Source organism: Platalea leucorodia (assembly GCF_965183815.1).
Source record: "Platalea leucorodia genome assembly, chromosome: 8".
NCBI classification, from domain to species: Eukaryota; Metazoa; Chordata; class Aves; order Pelecaniformes; family Threskiornithidae; genus Platalea; species Platalea leucorodia.
The window spans coordinates 4076945-4101409 of NC_138830.1; the positions used below are offsets into that span (position 1 = coordinate 4076945).

The 24465-nt window shown below is 43.8% G+C and overlaps 1 protein-coding gene across 1 annotated transcript in view; it reads right to left on the reverse strand.

Annotated features, from left to right (window-relative positions):
- FNDC3B (fibronectin type III domain containing 3B) overlaps positions 1-24465 on the reverse strand; it is a 210756-nt gene that overhangs the window by 69721 nt on the left and 116570 nt on the right. The window contains exon 7 of the mRNA XM_082319581.1: positions 4051-4109. Within this exon, the coding sequence (XP_082175707.1) occupies positions 4051-4109 (59 nt within the window). The remainder of the gene's footprint in view (positions 1-4050; positions 4110-24465) is intronic.

Consider the following 24465-nt stretch of genomic DNA (forward strand, 5'->3'; position numbering starts at 1 on the left):
CTGTAAAAAGTTAGGTCTTTTCGTTTCTTAAAATAAGAGAAAAGTATCTTATGGACTAACCGCTAGGAAGTGTTAGACTGTTATTTTGCCGTCAGTGTGCAGACGTTTCCATGCAGAGGACAAAAGTCCAAAGCCAGTCGCCGAGCTGCTCCAGCTACACCAGTAACTTCTGACTGGTGCAGCGCTCAGCGCGGCGGCTGGCCGCCTCGGTGCCGTTCTGTACGCAGTAACTGCGGGTGAAGGTTTAAAAATAAACCCCAGAAATCGTTACATGCAATTCTTAGCTGCACTGAGCACACGTAGCAAGTGTAGTAAAGCAAGCGAGGCGTCACTGCCTGCATGATAAAGTCAGAAAAGGCAAACCTATACACTCCCCGGGTATAGAAAGCAGAACAGCACTGTGCACCTCAGCACGAGCACTGGGAACGGATTTATTTGTACGGCTAGAGATAAACCTATCTGCTGCTCACCGGCTAACAGGCTCGATAGCGTTTAGCAGCCAAAGGCATCTCTCTGCGATACCTGATTCAATGGCCAAAGCCACCACTTAACTTCACGGAGGAGCTCCTACCCGGAGCAGGAAGCGCTAGCTTTGCTGTGAAAAAGGGTAAGTTAAATAAATGGCGTTATGATATGCCGGGAATAACACGCAGGCACTCGCAAACCAGCTCAGCAGCTTCGACTCCAACTTTTCTTGCTTATGTCTGGGAAAATAAGCACCTTTCAAAAGATACGGAGCAGCTGGACAGACCTGGGCCAGCCCCTTCCATGCCGTAAGGGACAGCACGGCTAACATCACGATGGTGGGCTTAATGCCACCACTGAACTTGCAGGCATAAATCCTTGGCTGTAAGCAAAAAACAGTTTACTGTTCGTTAATGGTGCCCTAATTTCATCCAACCAAACTAGAAGCAGCCAGAGCACCTCTTCCTAGGCTGGGCAGGTAAAACCTTGTGCTGCTTTCTCGTTACCCCAGCCTGTCTCATCTGTCCCCAAAATTACTGTGCTCGCTTTGAACAGGACTGGCTTGGCCTTTTAGCCAAGACTGAACAAAAGATTCTCCCAGAAGGAGTTTTGTATGTCTGGTGAAAAGCACAGTTAATTAGTTTCTGAAAACTTCTCGGTTTACACAGCAAATGCCTGCTTTCTACGCTATCAAAACTCAGCGGTGTAAATAATTATTTCATAAAAGCCCCTGGGAAAGAATCCCAGCTCCTGCACTACTTTAATAAGGTTACAAGACTGATGAATATTGGTCCTTCCCGTCTTTCAGGTAATGAACAATGTTTCTGTACAACTTTCATTATCTTTCAGATTCCGGGTTAGCATTCACAGGCATCGTGTGGTTCAGGGGTTTATTGTATGTGTGAGAACTACACTGCAAGCAACATTCATTTACTCCCTCGAGGGCAATGTTTGAAAGACTCGGGGGTCAAATGAATACACGGTTATTACCGGGTCGAGATTTTGCTTTTAAACTATGGGTCTAATCCTGCAGTTTTAGGCAAAAATCCCGATGATTAAATATGAGTTTTGCCGCAGAGCAAGTCAGCAGGAGCAGGCTGCCTTTTGGAAAGTCAAACTCATGTTCGAGCTCCGACTCCGCGGACCGGCAGCGTTTCCCGGCGGGAGGCGACGTCCCCCCGAGCCGCTCGGCAGCCACGCCGTCGGATGCAGCGACGCGGCCCCCCGCCACTTCGGAAACCCAGAATCAAGTTTCCCTTCCCTCACCGAGGTGTTTGCTTTAGAGAATGCTTACTTTGTCTGCGATAATGCGAATTAAAAATATATTTCAGTTTAAATAAAAACATGGGGGAAAAGAGCAAAAGGCTTCTTTTAAAATTTTTGCTGTCAAAGGGATAAAACTATGATTAAATTCACAGCTTGGTTGCACATCTCCAACAGGTGACAACATCTATTATCGAAAACAGATTTTTTTATAAGTTAATAATTTTAAAAGCGTGTATATCTTGCACTTGGAAAGGCGAGAAAGACTTTGTCACAGATTGGTACCTGGACAAGCCAGATTAAAGCGGCTCCAGGCGCTACCAGGGCTGCGGAGCCTCCTGCAGGAGCTGCTCAGAGGGCTGAGCCCTTCCGACGGCTGCAGGTGGTGGAGGGAGCTGCTCGCCGGGACACACCAACGCCGTGTGCTGCAGACATCGCATCACTTGGCTTGCCACCGACTTACTGCGCTCTGCCCTTTCGTTTCAATTGTGTCACTTCTTTCTACACAATCGTTTTTCTACACGTTGTTTTATTTTTCATTCATATATGCATAAGGGTCACCAAGAAATATGGCCCGGCTGACTATTTATACATAATATGATGTATTTCTATCAGATATAATACTGACTACACACACACGTAATCATTCATAGCAATTAATGGTTTGGGAGACTCCTATGAGTTTAATTACTCACAAATGTCAAAGTTACAGAGAGAATAACAGATAATCCCCAGCATCTTCTCACTAAATGTCATTAGTATTGAACTAGCATTTATCGTGTTTTAGATTTTTTTTTTTTTTTAAGATTCCTATTTTTGAAATGATTCAAGGAAAATTATTTTTGTCTGTTGGTAGTTTTTTGCTCCCCTCTGCTTTATGTGCTCTGGTTACCATAAATCTAATTGTATAGAGCTCAGAATCCTGCAAGCTGCTCAAATAGCTTCCCTCCTTACCTCTATAGATACAGGTATGAAATAACACATTTTTCACGTCAGCTCTCCGGATATTTGTGAAAGGCATCTAGCTGTGGCATTTTACCAGAGGAGCAACATTGAGGTAGTCCTCGATACAAAAATATTGACTCACTCTGTACAATAAACTATCCTGATTTTGTGATAATTGCACTTTCTTCCATTCTGATCTCCCAGAAACTCTTCTCTCAAGTCTTCAGCTTAGTATTGTCACTTTTCTCTACACGAAATGAAGCAACTTTCCTTCTTCCAAACAGAAACTCGGGCTGCAGCCCCCTGGTATTTATCATCTCTGCAGGTCTGGTTCAGATTCTGGCTGGCTTTGAACCCGCTCTTGTAGACGCCAGGACAGTAGGATCCAACACCTATTGACTGAGCAATTTAAGACCGAATACCTTTTGTATTTATTCAGAACAAAAGCATCTAAGAGAACAGATCCTAAAAATAAAACTCAGCCTGTGCTCATACCTGCCTCTCCCTGAGCTCTGCCACTTCTGCACCTAAGGAACAACCACCCCTTCATGCTCCCACTGCAGAATTTCTTTATATCAGCCTCTATCAGCTACTATTGAACCCAGTCTTTAGATAAGCTTTCCAACTGTTTTTCTTTTTTCTTTGCTTATTTGTTTACTAGCTTTCCAGCTGGAGAGAAAAAGGCCTGAGCCCTGACAGAGCCAAGGAGGTAAAAGTCCCAAAGCACAGCCATCTCCCTCTGCCTCAGGACTGCTTCTTCAGGTGCTTGTTTGGACCGTTCATTTAGATCCACAATACCCTCCTGGTTTTAATTTGACACACCAAACCAGAAAAATGTCACATTCAAAAGGCTTACAACCAAATTTATTAATAACCTTACCTGACCGTGGCCACACCCAGCATGGTGATTCAATTTCCATTACAAGTCACGTGCTTTTATGGCTCAGACAAATTTAGAATATAGCAATGGCCACTGAATAATAGAATTAGCCTAATTTAATAATGATTACAGACATAAATTGCTCATGACAAATAAAATTAAACCCAGGGGAGAGGGGATAGGAGCAATGTAAATCATCCCAGTGCGCTGGGTTCCCCATGGCAGTATGAATACTGGGAGCTGCCCTCTGGAAACAGGCGACTGCTGCGAATCCTGCGGCGGGCAGAGCCCACAAACACCCATGAGCATAAAAGATGCTTCAAATTTATATCCCGGCAAAATGAGTTAGATACAGACAGCAGCAACAATCTATTAAGGAGAAAACTCAGAAGTGCTCCCCTGTGAAATCACCAGTATGTTGTGACACAATCTACTTATCACATTTGCTATTTTGTGTGTGTGTGTGTGTGTGTGCGTGGTAATTTGGGATCACATACCTGTGGTTTCTCCATTCCAGAAAGAATGTCTTGAACCCTTTTTGTTTCTGAATCAAATTCTGTAAAATAGAGAATGTGGAAATAGGAAGAAAAATAAATGACCAAAATTAAACAAAAGTGTCAGCTATATCAATAATCCTTCAGGAATTTGTAAATAGGAGAGAGAGAGAGATTACCTGTACGCAAGCATCAGCCGTTTTGCTTTTGTGAATTTAAGGTATGCAGTTATATAGATTAATATTAAAAACCTGTAACAAAGGAGGGAATGAAACTTCCAACGCTCGCAGATATTCAGAAAGGTGGGATTATGGGCGGAGGTGTCCTCCACAATGTTATTAATTGGGATTTGCTTTCACAGAGCAAAAACATCTTATTTCCAAAGCTCAGCTGTGGAAGAGGCCCAGGGGTTTCTACAGCTCAATTGCTGCTGAACCTAATCCTGGTTTGTTAATCAAACACATCCTTACTCCATCAGCTGCAGAGCTGGGCTACCCGCCCGGCTCGCCAGAGCAGCGGGCTACCGGAGAGGACGAGCATCCTTGCCCCATGGAGGGGAAAGCCCAGCCGAGCTGCGCAGGGCGCCCGTCCTCAGCCCCGGCACCCACCTACACCTACCGGTCCTTAAATGCCGTTATCGTGTAATGCTCAAAGCTCTTTTAACAGCCGCTTCTCAACTATGGAGGTAATAAAGTCACGCCATTCGGACGCCTGACTAGCCGTAATCCGTCCTCCCTCCCCGAGCCGTGCGCCTGGCACGGCAGCTCTTGCGGGGGCTACGCAGTGTTATCGCAGGGCCGGGTGTGACATGCTGCCCCGAAATTAGGCAGATTAATTGAGTACAGAAGGTGCTGCAGAGGCGACCGTCTGAGCGGTGGAATCAGCCTTTCCCCCATCCTCCCCCCCCCAAAAAAAAGTCTTGAGGTAAAACATCAGCTTAGAGTAATGAGGTGACACAAAGCAGCTTTATTCCTTTTGGACCGCAGCGCAGAGAGGCCTCACTTTCCACTACAGTATTCTCTAATGGAAAACTAGGAACATATTTTTTCTTTTTTTTTTTCTTTTTTTTTTTTTTAAATGTTAATGCAAAAAGTTTGCTAGCCAAAGCAGAAGAATACATCGCACCTAAAGCAAAATGAGCAGGACGTCTTTATAAAAAGCATACAAATTTGGCATAAAAATATTAATAAAGAAAATCTGGTAAGATCAGATCAACAGCTTTTGCAAATGATTCCCCCAAAGCCTGACCTAGTTCTTGTAGCCCAAGAATGTGTCTTTATTTTTGTCTGTGACCTGCTTTAAAAAAAAGTACATCATCTTTTTAAAAATTCCACGTGCTCGGCTGCCAAAAAAATAGAATTGGCTGAACGCTGATGGCAGAACTCCAGTGTAAATGCCCATCTCTCCCTACAAGAATGCACCTTGGTGTGGAGTGGGAATGACAGATCTCCTGCTCCATGCATTCCTGGATTCCTTTTGGTCTCAGCCACTTGGAAGAGAAAGCAGTAGCAGTAACTCAGGAGAAGAGGAGGATAGCATGATTGGTTTTTTCCATAGTAGATAACCCTTAGAGTGTATTATAAAGTGTATAAACTGGCAGAATTTAGCCAGCGTAAGATAATACTGACTTGAAAACTACACAGATGGACTAAAACGGCTGAGGGAAAGGTTGAGATGCTGATCCAAGTGAAAATGTCATCACGGTGTGGGGTGTTTCAGAATTCAGGGTTCCCTTCAGCATCAGGACGGAGTAGGACTGCGCCACAAAAGCCTGGATCCAGATCTGGAAACTGCAGAGGCCCTGTCAGCTTATCTTGAAGGGATGCTAATCAGAAGCAGCTTCTGCAGCTACAGAGTGTAACAAAAATGCTGCTACTATTTTATTGAAAGTTTATGGTTATTATGTCACCCCTAATTACAACCCCCAGAAGCTAAGCGTGAATCATTCTCAACCTTAAATCCCAAACATGTGGACTGAATTTTCTTTCCTCTTTCTGCTTTCTAGCAAAGTTGCTATCTGTGTCACACTAAGCAGGAGAGGAAAATAAACCCTGAAGCCCAAAGAAACCTCACTTCCCTCTCCCGTGAAAAACGATCGCTGTGTACAGTAACTAAGTCCTCTGACCCTTGCAGGTCAGGGCTGAAGGTTCAAACTGCTCCAAATACAGGAACTGACTTTAAGACCTAAGGGAGTTGGGTATACCCAGCAAATAAATAACACAAAAAACCCAAGTACTTCAATCAGACTAAGGAAATTTTTTATATTAGCTCCCCAAACACATACCTTGTTCACAAGGAGAAGGCTCTGAGTACCAGATACACTGAAGCTTTGAGCTATTAAGGACATATGGATATTTATGTGGACAACGTGGATATTTACGTCACCAAGAGTTTACACAGATAAGCTGTGTAAAAGAGAAGTCTTCTTCAAAGATTTTGGGGAGAGGGACACACAGACCTAAGGCGACAATGTGAGTGCAAAAAAATTAAGAGTTGAGTTTGAAGGTGATGAATAATACACATATGGATGGGTGCCGCATCACATTTTCTAAAGAGTAAGATGTATAAGATGATGCAAGTATGTTGACCAATGATGTCAGATGTCCCCCGTGCTGAACCTCCCGAGTGTCCACACGTGAGACTGGGCAGGGACGAGCGAACGCTTGCACACACAGCACACACACCAGCCGATGCATCCCATGTCCCCGATTTGCTAATGCCACGAATCGTTTTACAAGAACAGCAGCAAAGAAAGAAAAGTCTATAGTAAGAAGAGCCCTTTCATCACAAGCTTTGAAATCACGGTACCGTATGGAAAGGACAGCGTGTGCCTAAGAGCACCGCGCTGCATTCAAACCAAAAAAACCTCACGAATAATAGGTAATGCCCTGTGAAAATAGAGCAAATATAGAATTAAAGACAGAAAGCAATAAATATGCATGAGTGACATCTCGAATATCAGAGAATAGCTCGGGTTGGAAGGGCATCTCAGGAGAGGTCATCAAGACCAACCTCTGTCTGAAAGCTAAAAAAAAAAAACCAGCACAAAACTGCCCCATGGAAAAACTTGTTAATAAAACTGAAGCCAACCTTTCTGGGAGAAAGAAAGTAGCTCACAGAATTGTCACCGTCTTATAGTATTTCAAATATTTAGTTTCCCATTTCAAGAGCCATAAAAAATTCTCAGGCTTCCATGGATGGTTGATCTCCTTTCAGTAATAAACATAATTATTCAGTCTCCTGAGCTAGACTAAGCTAAAGAGAATGAGACCTGTCGTGAATGCCTCCTGTTGGTCTTACCTGCCAACCTCTCTCATAACACATTAAGTATCAAGCCAACAAAGAGCTGAAATCCTTCTGAAATAGAAAATCATAGAGAAGAAAAAAAAACCATCTTAAATTCTCTATGCTGATAATACAGAATTGGTGAAAAGCCTTTTTTTCTGGCTCGCTATTGTTGTTACTCATCAACCGCTGAGGACTCTCTTCTAGATGAGCTCACTGGAGCATTTAGGGACAAGCAGCGTGAGCGTCTCCCAGGCATCACAGATGCAGCGGTGGGAAGGTGGGGAGGAACAGGAGGGAGAAAAGGGGAAGCCCTGATGTACAACAGGAGAGTAAAATTCAGAAAAATTACCCACAACTGCTCAGGAAAGGTGGGGGGTGGCTGGGCATGAGTCACCTACTTAGCACAAACTGTCCTTGAATAACAGACAGCTGGTTTGCTTTTAAATCTTTGTCCTTTCCTCCCTCTCTCAGCTAATTGAGCACCGCGTGTCTGACAGGAACAAATAAAAGCTCTGTACGTCAAGCCCCTGCCATCGACACCGGGGCTTGCGGAGACAGGCAGCGGACACGCGCTGCTTCCCCTCCTTTGCCATGGGGAACAGAAGTTCGGGCACGTTAAGGAAGAACCCAGCTAACGCTTCAGGTCATTGTCCCGTCGTAACTTTTCCTCTCAACATCTGTTCCCCACATCTGCCGCGGCAAAATTCCTCCTCCTAGGGGGAAGCTGGGGGTGGGGATGAACTGCTTGTGAATGCTCAGTGGGGTCCTCTGAGGGACGGTACAAAAATCCGAGTTATCCCGTAGATCTCAGTGTCTCATAGATGTTATAGCTGTCCCGAGCTACGGCGTTAGGTTCTCATTCCCAGGCTGTGGGTTATTTGGATCCAACGTTTCACACTAACCTTTGGTAGCAGAGAAGCCGGCTGTAAGACCCGGACCACATCTAAGTTTGTATTTTGGTCATCTCTCTCTTTTTCAGAGTTTTGGGTCATAACCACAACTCCACAGATACTACCAAGAGTAAATGCCCCTAAAAATTAACTGCTTTCCCAGCAGCTGTTTGGTGCTAACAGGGTTTCAATGTTACGTCTTGCTGAACTAAATCCTTTTATTATATGCTTCTGTTAGCCTGCGTCTATGTTCCTTTCTGCACGTACAGTACAAATATAATTTTCAGACCTTTCCAACCATACTTCTGAACACCAAGCACAGCTTTAAAAAACAGGAAAAATAATACTTCTCATTTCAAGGTAAGTTTGAAGTTTCCATGAATAGTTTTCACGTTTGCATGAACAGCAGCTGTGTATGTAAATGGTTTGAAAGAGCTAAAAGCTCTAAACTAATTAAGATTTTCCCATTGCAAATACAGATTTTAGGTTTGTTCTGCATTCTTTCCTTCGCAGAGAGGAAAAGGTCCAGCTCAAGACTTAGCTTCTGGCCACAGAAAGTATTTACTGTTTCAACGGCCTTTCCATTCCAAAGGAATGACATCAGCACCAGCGCTTCGCAAACTTTTAGCCTAATTCTCAAGCGGAGCTCCATGCTCACAGATATGCCAGTCATAACATGACATGCTTTCTCAGAATTTGTTCCAGATTTATTGGGGCTGTGACCGGCTTTAAGGCTAGGAAAGATCTTTTATCAGTCACGTACAGCACAACCTACAACCCGCAAGAAAATGAACGCTTCCAAACACAGCCCAGCTCCTTTGTGAACTGCCTGCCGGTGTCAAAGCTTAAGACACAAAGCACAACACAGACTTCTTCATTTCAGAAAATTGTAGAAATATACGTTAAAAAAACTCGTTGCACAAGAACAAACCTAAAAGTGCCACGCTGCAGCTGAGTCGTAGAAACCAGGACCGGAGGGGAGGTGATACGGTCATCAAGTCCATCCTCCTACACTGAAACACGATCATCTGTACCTAAACCATTCCTCAGAGATGCCTGCCTAGCCCATTTTTAAAAATAAAAATAAAAATAAAAATCAATAACCTCCCGCCCCACGATCGTGGCAGTCTCAAAACTTCCTCGGCTAGGCCATCTCCTGCAGTATCTAACTCTCCTCATCATCGGGAAGAGTTTCTCCTCAACTTTCCCTGCTGCACTTTAAACTTATTACTTCTTTCCTGCACACCCAATGCAGGTGAGTTCATCACTAATTTCTTCGTCACAACCTTTCACATATTGAAGGCATTTTTTCTCTTTAAACGAAGCGAGCTCATTTCTTCCATACCTGTATTTACCAGATCACAGATCCCACTTACTGCTGTCCTCTGGAATGGGTTTTTAAATTGGTCGCCATCCTTCTGAAGATGCGGTAGCAGCCCTGGCCGCCGCACTCCAGCCGAGGCCCTCGCAGCGCCGAGTAAGGAGCGACAGACCCATTTACAGAGCTGGCTTGGAGGCTGATGCTCCTCTTTGTCTACAGAGTAACTCGACTCTTGGTTTTTGTAGTCTACTATACCTCCCAGAACTACTGGGCAGAACTACCACATAGTACAAAAAAAACCCAAAAAAACAGGCAGGTTTGAGAAGGACTGGCTGAAATATAGCACTTTGCTCTTGTCTTGATCAAAGTTTTTCTTCCAAGGCCATTTGAGCCCATTTGAGCTCTCCTCCTGTCTTGTCCTCCTTCCCTCCCCCTTTAACCCACCAAGCACTCTCAACCCTATCAGAGCCTGATACGGACTATAATTTAATAAGCATCAATCCTTATTCCATCCTTCAAGTCCTTAATGAAAATATTGAATAAAATCAGACCTAGGACAGCTTCCTGCCTCATCCAGTTTGATGCATCTTCCCGGTTTGTCAGGGAGGCAGCCCAGCGCAGGGCTATGTGCTGGCTAACAGAGGTGATACTGCGAGGAGCAAATCCAGTGTCACGCTGAACATACGTGCTTTATGCAACTCTTCTCGGCACCACTTCCACAAAGGGCAAAATGGGGAGCCCCTCAGAATCAAAAACTTGGGAAAGAAGTATTTATCTTCAAGGTAGTCAATCAACCATGCTAAAATATAATATACCAAGGACGATTATTAATTAAGTCTACAAATACCCAGATGAGATTTCAATTCTAAATATTAAATATTTCAAATTTCCGGTAATTACATGGAAGCTAATAAAAACACCAGCAATGAAACACGACTGCAGCTCCCATGTCCAAGATAGAGAGATCGACGTTATCCAACTTCAAGAAAAGATCCAACCATTGAAACATGTTCTAATTCTTACAAAAATTGCCACACATGAGCATCTCGCATATGTTTTCCATTTCAAGTGCATTCCCACTGTTGCTATCTTAATCCTCCTGCTAAAATGCCTTACTTGATGTCTATGAGCTTACCCTTCAGTATTTGACCTTAAAGACCAAATCGTATGTAGGTAGCAAAAAATCAAGCCAGTCACTAAATAACTGAAGGCAAACAAAACAGGAACCCTGCATAAATCCCAGGAACTTACGTTTTCAGATCTCAAATAAGAAAAAAAAAAAAAAAAAATCTCTAGCCATCCTGACTCACTGGGACTTAACACAAAGGCTAACAGACATGTTTGCCTCAACGTCACTGTATTTTAGGCATGAATTTAATCACGTTTCAAAGATGTCCTGGCCATAGTCCATATCTATTAACCTGATAGTTTTACCTTGACTGCTTCAGTATCCTGCTGTCGATGGGGCAGGATACTCCAAAATACCTGGAGTGCAAGTTCACATCATATGGTTTGTCTTTCTCCTTCAAGCCATCCTTCTTTAACAACAAATACCTGCTATCGCATGGATAAGCATCAGATGCTTTCACATCAAGCAAACGTGGAAGCACTCAGATGCACGTAATGAAGTCACTTCTGCTAAAAAGTGTTTTAAAAATAAACGTAAGTGCATTCAATCCTCCCTGTCCCCCAATATTGTTTTGATGTATATTTTTCATTTGGATGGAGCAAGGAAAATAAGATCAGTAGTGACCTACAAGGGAAATGAAATGCTGGATGCAAGGGGCAAACGGAGCATAAGTGACATGTTGGGTTTGTTTTTCTCTGCTTCTTTGCTGCTACTGCTGGAAGACAGCAATAACAACTCCTACTTTATTGGCTGAAGATCTGAGTGAGTTCCTACTGTGAACACGCAGTTGGTCCATTAGAAGGCAGAAAAGGGCTTTCTTACTAAAATACAGCAACCCCCCATCCCTATCACATACATTTTACATCTTAAGAAAGCGCTTTGTACATCTCACAAAGAAGATAACCGAGGCAATGCACTGCATATGGCTGCAGCTGGCCGGTTTTGAAGGAACACCAAATTAAACAGTGACATAACCCGCAGAAACAGAGAAAGCCCAAGCTGAATCTGCTGGAACAACAAACCGCTTACACACAGGACCTCTTCTTGGAGTGCTCTCTTTCGTACTTTTGACTTGCTTTAGCTTATTTTCTGTGTCAAAATAATTTTTTTTTTTTTATTTTCGGCAGCTTCCCTTTTGCTGTTATACAACAGGAGCCGGCACGCTACGTGGGTTTGAGAAGACAGCAAAAGCTTTGCAGATAAACAGGGGCTGACCACGCAGGTTGCCACAGGCAGCGGCCACCCCTCCATCTTTTTGTCAAGTACACTTAAAAACGGCACAGCTGATTCATACAAAAGTAGCTAACCAAGAATAACTATTCAAAATCCTGTTGATTTTTATTAGCATAATTTCAGTACTATAGGCTGTAATTTCAAAGTGCTCTTCGAAGCTGTGTTGGCATAGGCAGAAACCTCCTGTTTGAGCAGGCACGCAAGCATCCGTGTGTGCGAGACAGGTGGGGATACGCTAGATGGTAATGCCTCCTCATTCTGGCAAACCCTCATACGTGTGGCAGCTATTAATATGGCTTAATCTTTGTGGCTAAAAACCTTGAGCCTCTCCAGCTTGATCTAAAGTGCTACCCTTATCAGCTTCCAGACCCAGCAGGCTCACCTTTTGGCCCAGGAGGGACATACAGCGCGGCTCCACGAGTTGCACACTGAATTTGCACCAGAAAGAACAGCAGCTCAACGCCACAAGTCAGATCACACAGACTTTGAAAATAAGGTTTTTCTTCTCTAGTCTTGCCCCTTTTCTATGAGCATTAGATATCACTACCCCATAGCCCACTGCAGTTCACCAAGTGTGATACTATGAGACTGAAGTAAATGGTTAAAAAAAAAAAAAAAAAAAGATACACTATCAACCCTTTCCAATTAAGGAATTATTTTAATCAATCATTGTCCCTTCCTGCACCTTGCTTAAGGCACAGGAAGGCGCCCAAGGACTGCTGCGAGAACTGTTATAATGCAAGCGAGATTATTTGTGTTTCTTTGTTTTATAAACCAATACTTCTTTCTTGACCTTCTTCCTTTTCTCTGTTGTTTCTGATTTGGTTGCATTTATAGGAGCTACATATATTTGATACACCTTTGCAAAATGTTTTTCTACCTATTCTTTCAGGAGTTTGTAAGCAGTCTGCCTGCTGTTGTCATTAATGCCTTTCATTTCTAACAACAAGAAATTTTTTTGATTCGACAGGGAGACTGAAAGGCCCTCCTAAAATTTTCCTGGAGCCCCTGACTCCCACTTCCCAGGTAAAAATCTGATGTTTCACTCCTGCTACAAACTTTGCCAACAAATGCTAATCTTCTCCCAGATACAATGAAGTTCTTCAAACCTCTCATGATTTTCTATGATGGTTGGGACGCGTGGCGTTGCCTTAATTCCCTTCGTTTATTTGTGTACTGTTCCGTGCTTTCTCCCTCTCAGTTCTCCTCATTCCCTGGCGCTTTAGCCCACGACCGCCTGTCTGTCCGGCCTGCGTTAGCATTCAAGAGCCAGGGTACGATCGGGCACGGCAGCCTCCGGCAGCCCTCCAAGTCTGACGGAGCGAGTGGTCCTTCAAAAGGAGAAGTACCTTCTGCAGAGATCACCGCCTTCCTGTTCTCATGACCCCGAGCTGCCACAAGTGGCATGGCCATAAAAGCCCTACAGGTTTCTCCAGCCCAAGCAGGAGGAGGAGGGGATGGCCAACTGCGCGGCCAAGATACCCACGCTTCTTAACACGTGGAAGGCCTCAACAGGGACTCAAAAGGATGTCTGATGCCAGCTGTGAAATGACATTACCTGGCATTTACAGAGGCAAGATCTCCTCTTGGAAAGAAAGGGTTCCCTTCAACCATGGCAACTGACTCTCAGCTGCCGGGCGAAGCGAGAGCCTAAGCACCACAAATACAAACAGTGAAAGGAGTCTCACGACTTCTCCTTACGCTGATGAAAAGCTCAAGTTTGACAGCACCAAAAATTACTGTCTTCTCTTCCCAAGCAGGTCACAGGCGGCTCCGTTGCATCCCACCACCAGCTTGAGAAGCAGCAGACGGCACGGGCACGTCCCTGTCACTCTCTGGTCTCCCTGCTGAGACAGCCAGCAGGTCCACCCGTGGCAGAAGTGATCCCCACACCCTCTAAAAATTGAGGTGGAAAGCACAATCCCTATCAAACACAGGCTTTGACAAGTCTCCAGTATCAGCAGTCAAGGGTTTTAAATCTTGTGACTGCTGCCCTATGCCAGTCAGGAAATATTTTTCTCTGAAACACTACCTCCAATGCAGGGGGACAACGGCATCAGTATTGAACCCAAAATAAAACTTACTTTTTCCTGACCTTCAGAAATATGACCATATGAAAAACGGCCAATAAAAGCCTTTGATAATCTGCCTATTAAACACAATAATAGCATTTTCCTCATCAAACAGAAAGCCTAGCAAAATAACCTGCAAAACTGCATATTTGCACAGGAAAACAATCAGACAGCACAGCCGAAACAGAGTCCATAGGACCTCCAAGTTTGGTCGGGATTAAACGGAGCTCCTCAGCCAAAATTAACAACCTCCTTGGCAGTGAACCTTGTAAAGCCACTGCGTTTGCTATGACGATATGAAGGCAGCAGAGCACTGCCCCAGTGCAAAGGCATACGGCTGCCCATTATAGTCTAAACTACTTTAAGAAAACAACCATAAGCCAAATTTTGCCCTCAGTCACAACTCCTCAGTGCTGCTTGAATCAAAGGAGAAATTAATGGAGAAATGTCTTCTTTAGATTTCACTTTGGGTAATGAAAAGTGGTTTGGGATGCTAGGTTTTAGCAACAACCACTATTCACTCTCAAGAAGAGAGTCAGAGGGAGCTTATTCAGCCTTTACGAGAAGGTAAGCAGGGAAAACCTTCCCTAAAGCAGGGCAAATACAGAAAATGGGTCATCTTTTCACTGTCGCTGATTTTGTCTTAACATTTACATTAAAGCAAAAATTTTATTTCTAGGCACTACTTATACTATCTGCTTGTTTTTTAAAGAAGTCGGATTCCACACAAAAAGTCTGTTTTTAAGGAGGGCGGGGGGGGGAAATCACTCCAAATTATAATGTGTGAAATACAAAGGTTTTTCATGGAGCCTGCACTGGGATTTTTCACTGTCAACCTAGTGAACGGCTGCAGAGTCACAATATTTTTTGAATGAACCGCAGCCTAGCTTTTCTGTTACTGATGTAAATTATTGACTTCTTTTTCCAGATGAAAACGATGAGATAATCAGATTGCAATGAGTGGTGGTGGAGATCGCAGTACTCCGGGAAAGAACACTTTTCCTTCCGCTCAGCCCAGGCACTACAGCTCAGAGATGGGGAGACGAAGAGCTCCCACTCCCCTCTTTAAATCAACCCAAAGACCTATAGATTGACAACAGAACAGAAATAAGTTACCTTCCCCATGACAGATGACAATCCACTTACTTGTCGAATCCCAGCCTAAATCGTTTTGCAGTCAAGTCTGAATGATGAACTACCATTACATGAGCTAGAATTATATTAAGTAGAACATTTCATAAAGATCAGGTGCTAAATTCCTACAATGCAAAAGGTAAAAAAGGCTGACGTGATGTTATCAGTGCCCTCCCACGCCTGGGATGTGAAGAGTGCACTCAAGACCCTTTAAAAAACCCGATCTATAATGTCTGTACCAATTAACTACTAGCGACCTGGAAGAACCTCTGTGTAATCAGCAGTCCTGTATGGGACGAGGGCAAAATACAACCTTGGATACTTGCACAACCAGTTTCACCACTGAGAATCTTTCCAAATATTTAAAATATTTCACGGAAATATCAACCTGATTACAGCTTGCTGGGAAGGCTTCAACAAAGCTACAGGAATTTCAACTTGATCTGGATTTCATTGCAGAGATGAAATTCAGGCAAAAGTCACATGAATCACAGTAAATCGAAGCAGCTGCTTCTAAGCACAGCTCCTTACAGAAAAAAAAAATAAACAAAAAGCCAAACTCAAGCTTCAAGACAAAACCTTTTATAATAAACCTTGAAGAAAACTGAAATGGCTGCTCCATTGTAGAACAGTGTCTATCCCTTCTGTTAATTGCAGTACTCAAAGCATCACCCTGCATTTCTAAAAATAAAGGTTTTTTCCCCCCTTTAAACAAAAAAAATACACTGAGGGGCCACAAAAACTTTTGAAATCAAATTCCACCCTTCCTCAGAAGAGGAAACCTAACCGATGGGTTTTGTAGCCCAGCCTAAGAGTTAGGTAAACAAATCCCATTGACTTCAGCGGGACGTGAAATTTCATTTCACCGCCTTTGCAAATCCAGATGAATATACAGACGGACATTGTTCAGAACATCTGGGTATACAAATAAGGGTTGTTCATGAAATTATTAGACTTAAAGGTGTTTTATTTTTTATACTCCGGAGGGAGGAAATGTTCTGCCTCTTCCCTATAAATACCCTCTCCCTTCTGGCTTAATGGCCCAGATATTTCCAAATAAGGGAAACACGCTTCCCTTCCTTTGTCGGTGGTCCACGTTATCTCCTCTTCACTGGTGAGAATACACTGTTTATCTTGCTCTGAAGCTCCGAGACCTCTGTGTAACTCTTCTCCCCAGCACGGGGGTTTAACCACCGAGCATTTCAGCAGGATGAAAGCGTACTTGATATGGTTTTTCCTGTTGGTTGGATAGCTATAAATTACGTAAACGCCTAGGAAAAAAGTCTCAGATTTCAGTCTTCTGGATTTGACTGTCAGTTGCAGCAGAAGCTGCAAATTCTTGAGATAACATGAAGATCCTCGGGGGGAAGAGGTTGTGCCTTACGTCATTCAGCACCGACTTCCCGATAAACCACGGAGCAGAGAGCTTATCCAGCTCCCCCCGCCGAGGAGATCCTGCGGGCAGTACGAGGCAAGGGAGGGATGAAAGCGGATGAGAAGAAGAATATGAGAGTCTACAGGGGTTGATCAGGATTGTGGAAAAACAGCCTTGGGGAAAAACTCCTGCCACCATCAAAAGGTTTTTTAAGTCACCAATAAGGTCAAATGAGAGCCCTGGAGCCAGATGTCCCCACACTTTACCACATATGCCCTACACTTTCCTAGGTGGACTTGGAGCTGTGTTTCTAACAGGCTTAGATTAGGGAGATTCGACTGAGGTTTATTTTGTCTGAGCTTCCGTGATGAGACTGAAAACTGGAACCAGAATTGCGGTCACCCATTCTGCCCCACTGGTTCCTCAGGGCTGGGGGAGCCCAGGAGGCCAGCTCTCAGAGCAGCTTCTAACCATGCCAGATGACGTGTATCCACAGCTACCCTGATGTTTTGTTTGCCTTTCCAGCTAGAAAAAATCTGGGTGAAACCAAGTTTGACACGTTTATGTTCGCCTTTAAAATTAGCCAAGATTCAAGATGGGAGAATACTGTGCCATTAATTTAAGAGGCGATGCTCCTATTTAGTTGATGAGGATAATCTCTTATCAACAACTTCTGGTGCCTAAGTTATGTAGCTGGTTCTTTAGTCTTTCAAGATAAACGCATAAAAATAGAGCGTGAATATCTCCCCTTTCCCTGCCCCAGCCCCCGCGGTTTGCAGGACTCCGTGCCAATGAAGCACAAACAGCTTTCTGCCGAACGAAGCAGCGTGCTGTGAAAGGAGGTAGGACCGCCGTGGCATTCAGGCTTCTCGTACACCGTGGGTTTGTTCCTGCAGTATGGGTACAGCAGGAAAATGCCGCCATGCTCCCAGCATTTCACATGCAGACAAAAAAACTTTCACAGGCTTCTAAATTCCTGGCGATTATTTTGCACACAGTGGACTTCTAGGAAAGAGCTGGTCAGGATGCACTAGGAGGAATTACCCATGGGCAGCTCAAAGCAAAATGCTGGGTTCGGAGCTAGGCAAAGCAACGGCTGAGGGAGGGAGCACGCTAGCACTGGGGATGGATTTGCTTCTCGGTGTCACCGCTCTACTTGTGATACTTAGCTTTTACCTTTCTCCGTCAAAGGCCCATGATGCAAGTCAAGTTTCAAGACAGCAGAGGAAAGGGAGATTTGTTTCTCTCCCTGAACACAGTGTCTTCCTTGGTGACGCTGGATATATCACCTTAGCAATTCTTTTTGCTGAAGACATACATTAAGCCTGATCTGGATAAATTCTTGCATGCATACAGATTGACACGAACTTGGGAACGTACTTTGCTTGAACTCTGCATAATGTCAATATGTTTCTAATATTTTCATCAGTCTATGTAGAGCTCGCTTAAGGGGCTACTTTATGTGACAATTAGGTAAAATACTCTTTGGTAAAGAATCTGTGTGGCCCACCTAACAGAGTTGACTCTGGTACACCAAGGTGTATTCTCAGCATGTTAACATCAGAAGCATCTGAAACTTTTAACCATTTTGTTTTCTGTCTGGATGAACAATTTCACAGCCTATTATTTTAGAAAAAATACAAAAGATAAGAATGTATAAGAAGTAGGCATATTTCCAAATAGAAACAAATAAAACCACAAGCTTGGTCATGATGAGAGAGAGAAGGTAGAGGCACAAGAACATCACACTGGAAATTCCCTGGTGTCACAAATTAACTGTGGTTTCTCAAGTTCAGACTAGTGCTCTAATTGACGCATCCTATTTCCTCTCACTTATTAAAACTTCAAGAAAAACAGCATGCACGCAACACACAATATATATTTCTAATTAGATGTAAGTCTAAACAACTCAGCCAAGTAGTATTATTTGCTGAAACTATTAAAAAAATGCAGTAGGAACAGTAATACTATTCAGATTTCATATGTGATGCTGATCTAGACTCACAAGATTCAACACGTCTCTGTTTCCAGTAAATATTATGTTTCACATTTCATTACTTGATATAATACTAAAATTCACGTATCGTGACAGATGTATTTTAGTCTTCAGAGTGTTTTTTTCCCATGTTACCAATAAAATCAGTGTGTCAGTTTTGACGGGTTGTCTTCAGGAGACAATCTTGTTAAATCTCCTTATTTTATGAAAGCAAATACATTTAGGGAAACCAGGGAAGCTGCACTTATGTATGGATATTTTGTATGTCAGCAGAAGAACCATTTATTACAAATTTTGTCTGCGGAACATTTCTACATTGGTATAACAAAGGTCTTCATTAGTATGTACCGAATCATCAGTTCCTGGCTAAAAGAACACAAAAGTTACATATATTGCCGTAGTGCTTCTCGGCCTCTCTGCTTACATGGACCAAAAGTGATGAAACTACTCTTTTAAGCCTTTAAATCTATAGGATATACAGGTACAGATACATATACAGCCCAATAAGCTTGCAAAACAGATTCAGGACCAAAATAGAAAAGAATTGACAGGATCTAGAATGAGTAAGTGGAGGAACTTCGCCTGGTTCCTGTCTGCAGTGAATCACAGCTCCCTCAATTTCCCTTTAATTCACAGGCTCTGGATTAAAAAAAACTTGATACAATTAAAAAAACAAAAATGGGAAAAAACCCTTTCTCCTAAGTATATTTAAATGTTATGAAGAAGAAAGGGAGAACAGGATAGGGTTGTATGAAGAAAGCGTCAGCTCTATTTATTCTGTGTGTTGTCACCCACTCTGCATCACGTACTAAGGGCTTGCCGAGCGCATCCCACACAGCTCAGGGACATGGCTGGCACCCGTTCTCGCTCGCACCAGCCCAGGCTGGCCGTACCAGTCAAATTTACTACTTCATCTCAGAACTTCTGGCTTGCTAAGTTCAGTACTTTTAAAATGTTTTCAAATTAAAACCACCATAGTTAGAAAGTTCTCTTGCTAAGCCCATTTTCCATGTGTCCCTGACACACTCACCTCAAAGAAATGAGCACACAGAGCTAGCCAGATCTCCTGAGGAATGCCCATCAGCAACGCAGGCAGGAATACGAGGCATCTGAGGCAATGGTTTTCACCTTGGGGAGCACCTGAAGGCTGCTTCAGTGCACAAAATCAGATTTACAAAACCTCAACGACAGGAAAGCAACATCTTTGAGTTTTTAAGCTGTTTGTATGACATATGACATATACCATATGACAATGGTACTACAAAAGTTTATGATCTATCTATAGTCTACAACTCCTTGAACTATTAAATAATTCCAATCTTTTTTCTCTCTTTTCCATACATAACACGTGCCAGCTCCATGTGCAAGAAACCAGCTGCTCAGAGAAGTAAAGTGGACAGAAAGTCAGCATTGCTCACTTTGGGCAGCTGAAAAGCACGTCTGCTTTTCAAAAAAAAAAAAAAAGAGTTAGACAAGTTCACAGCCAACAGCTTGACAAGCGGGAAGCGGGTTCCCAAAGGACTAGGTGGGACTAAGCCCTCTACCATGCCCAGCAGGTCTGGGTGCTGGCGGAGGAGCAGGGACCGGTGCGCAGGATGGGGCCGAGCTTGCAGGCTCTCCCCCAGCAGCATCTCCACCGCACCTGCTGAAGACAGGCCACCGGGCTAGACGGGCCTCTGCTCTGACCCAGCAGGGCCAAATCGTCTCAAATCACCACAAAAAATATTCTTTACAGAACGCTTACATAAAGGTGCACGCGACCCCCCCGGAGCTGCCTCCCTGCCCAGGCAAAGTCTGTTTACTCTGGCACCCAGTTCCCAGCACCCACCCAGCTCCTGGACAGGATGCACATAACAATCCATCTCCCGCCTTCCACTTTTACCCATTTGAAGTGTTTTAGTTTTGGCTATCTTAGGTTCTTCAAACTTCAATGAGGATTAAAAAAAAAAAAAAAAAGATTTTATCTGATTTGAAGGAAAAAAAGATGTTTTATTAGCAAATAGGCGAAAGCATTGTAAGAATGCTCCAAACTGCTTATGTTCCCACAGTACTTGCAGCCACACAAAAAAACTTCTCAAACGACCAGATCGCTACATGACCAAGAAGTGAACCACTGAGTGCATGAGAAGGAAGTGACTCAGACTGAAATTCATAAAGGACAGCATGAATGGGACAGGATTTCCGCTTACAGCTCTTTTTACATGGCGAGACTCCTTTAGGAAAAAAAAAAAACCAACAAAACAAAACAAAAAAAAACCCCAAAACAACCAACAACCTTGATCTCTCCTCTCCCATTCAGTTTTTAAAACAGCTCTGCAGAAAAGCTACAAGTATGGATTTTAAATCAGAATCCCTGCAACATACCTCCAAGTCTCCTGCCTGTACAAGACAGCATCCATCCTATGACAGCAATAATTGCTAACTTTTCAGGCAATTATAAGCCATCATCTTCCTTTTTTTGCCTTAAAATGGCGTATTTCCAGCATAACCAGAAATCTTTATATACAAGTGCACCTCCCAGCGTAAAGGCACGGTGCTGTCAATGGAAAAGGCCAGAGGAGCTGCACTCAAATCCCCAACCTGAAACTGTAATTTCCCTCCTAAAAAGAGGTCCTGATGCTATGCTACAGGGCCGGCCTGGGATAAGGGTGCATGATAGAAGTGCCAAGGTATTTTTAATGTACAACCATGCTGTACAGAGTGGAACACACGCTGGATCGCAACTGAAGAGGTGACTGAACCGAAAGGACTCCAGAGCCATTTACTTGCCTTGGTTTAGTACCATTGGGGATGCTATCACCCCACTTCTTCCACCAGTGCTGAATCAGCTTTTTGGAAACCCCCGGGTTCTTTTAATATCAGAAAGAGGCAGTAAGTTATTGACACATGGCAGAATCTTCCTTGAGCACTTACTCAAATATCATGGGCATAATACATGCAATGAGTGTATATTTTGATGGAAAAGTACATTGTTAACTTAAATATCTCATGTCCTGTGATTTATGTCATACCTTTTCAGGGAAACAAGTACAGTTGTCCTTGCATTGTACACTGAACATTTTCTCCAGTATTATTCTTACAGTACTCTGCAATAACCTCAGTGCAGACATAGCCGAGATTGCTTGGAGGTGCCCAGTAAGGAGCAACACATCCCTTGAAGAAACTACTACCGAGAAACACGGAGCAGGACAAGCGTGTACTTAAACGCAGCGGTAGCGGATCCAAGAACAGGAATGCCTGTCTTCCACTTCCCCGTCACAAATGCCACCGTGCAGATCACATTCCTCTACCGATTAGAACAGGCACTCAAATTGCCTTTCAAAGCATCGGCTTAGGAGCGGCTGGGACTGCCGGCACGCACCCGGCGCTGGGCGAGATGCCGTCTGCCAGCGGTGAGCTCCTACCCGCGCTCCAGCGCCGAGGCAGCTTCCAGGGCTTTGCTTCCGAAAAGCCCTAAGGAAAGCAATCGCTATGCCATGCCGTAGTACTACGTACCGATGCATAGAATCATAGAATCGTCAAGGTTGGAAAAGACCCTTAAGATCATCGAATCCAACAGTTAACCCAGCACTGCCAAGTCCACCACTAAACCATGTCCTCAAGCACCACGTCTATCCGTTCTTTAAATCCCTCCAGGGATGGAGACTCAACCACTGCCCTGGGCAGCCTGGGCCAGGGCCTGACCACCCTTTTGGTGAAGAAATTTTTCCTAATATCCGACCTAAACCTCCCCTGGCACAGCTTGAGGCCGTTTCCTCTTGTCCTATCACTTGTTACTGGGGAGAAGAGACCGACCCCCACCTGGCTCCAGCCTCCTTTCAGGCAGTTGTAGAGAGCAATAAGGTCTCCCCTCAGCCTCCTCTTCTCCAGGCTAAACAACCCCAGCTCCCTCAGCCGCTCCTCACCAGCCTTGTGCTCCAGACCCTTCACCAGCTTCGTTGCCCTCCTCTGGACACGCTCCAGCACCTCAATGTCCTTCTTGTAGTGAGGGGCCCAACACTGAACACAGCACTCGAGGTGCAGCCTCACCAGTGCCCAGTACAGGGGCACTATCACCTCCCTGCTCCTGCTGGCCACACTGTTCCTGATACAAGCCAGGATGCCATCGGCCCTCTTGGCCACCTGAGCACACTGCTGGCTCATGTTCAGGCGGCTGTCAACCAACCCCCCCAGGTCCTTTTCCTCCAGGCAGCTCTCCAGCCACTCCTCCCCAAGCCTGCAGCATTGCATGCTCCTTTTCTGCAGCAACCGGGATTTAGGATGTGCAAGTGTCTGCTCCAGCTGTGGACCGGGCTCCCAAAGCCCCGCTCCCTGGCAGGCAGCACGACTGTTTCGGTGACAGCAGCTTGCCAGGAGCTGGCTCCCTGGATTGCTCCGACACCCAAACACCCGAAATAAGCACGCCAGCTACCATTGCACACACCCCCTCCGCCCCCCAGCCAGATATGAAATGATATGCTACAAAACACACCGCAATCTCAATTAAGAAATTCATGCAAACGAACCCATCACCTCCAGCTCTCCCTCCCCTTACTCTAAGTTTTACTCTAAATTCGTACATTCCTACTTGCCTCTGAAGAGTTTTTTGGCTAAGTCGTTTTCTAAATAAAGACTCTTATTCTCTACATATTTTAATTTTTTTTATATATATATATATATATATATATAAATAGTTTTTCCAGGCTATTCTGCCATTTTGGAAGCAGCCACACAGCATCATCAAATTTTTAACTATTAGCAGGCTTGAATCGATACACATCCACAAAAAGTACAAGTTGAAACAGCTTTGCCGCTTGTTGCTCCTGACACATTCTTTTTCTTGGCTATTCTAAACACACCGCCATTTTAGCAGCATGAATCAAAATTCTCAGCTGTTCCCAGATTGCTTTTTACTCTCACCCCAATCACCCATATGGCCGTGTTTGTCAGGTATCAATCAATAAACCCCTAAATAATTCAAGAAGAAACAGAGAAGGTAAATATAAAGCAGCAGCTATGATGAGAAGTTTATAAATATCAAGTGGAAGCTTATTTTAGGGCTTTGTTTGGTGAGTTGGATTTATCAGGAAGGTGGGACAACTGATGCTTGCATGGTCTCCTGTTACGGACTTTTTCACGGTTTGGGGGAAGACTCCATCGTTTGCTGATCCCAGTTTTAAGGCGCTCTCTGGCTGCCAGACTGGACGTGCCATAGCCCTGACTCCACTGGTTTTCTTGGCATTTTAGGAGCGCTCACGCTCTTCTGCTGGAGCACAGACAGACTACTCCAAGAGAAAAAATTAGACAAACACGAGGGTTGCAGGAAACCCTTAAACTACATATTTTTAAATTAAATCTAGATTATTTTAAATGTGATCATCCAGGCTGACTCAGTACCCACTGAAGCTACATTGCAGTTTAGCTGTTAAGACCATACTTTATTCCAGGTCTTTCACGTAGGTGCTTCCACACACCTCATGTATTCCACCACAGACTAGAGTAAAAAAAAAATTAGATAAACATAAATAAGAACATTAAAGGTTGTATAAGCTGATTGACAAGAAATAATTGGGAAGTCTAATGGAGTGATTCATTTTCTGGGATTAAAGCATTCCCAAATACAGCTCCTTGCTAGTTCTAAAGATGCCAAAGCACGGCTGCAAATCCTCATTCCTTACCATGACAGCAGCACTTTCTTCCCCTTTGGCTATCGATTAAATTACTTTTCGTGAGTATTTATTTCAGTTACATCTCACACGTAAAAGTAGACAGCCAAATAAATACACACAACATACAGATAATGGAAAACCTATGTTGTATGCATAAATTCACATGAGAGATTTCAAAGTGTGCCACATTATAAATATCCTAGACGTGCCGGGAATAAGCCTGATTGATTACTACCTAAAAGTTTGTTCAGCCAGTTGTAGTTGTAGCTGTCAGCAAAGAGACAGGCAGAGAAGACAAAGGCTGAAAGGTATAAAGGATTACAACAAGTTAT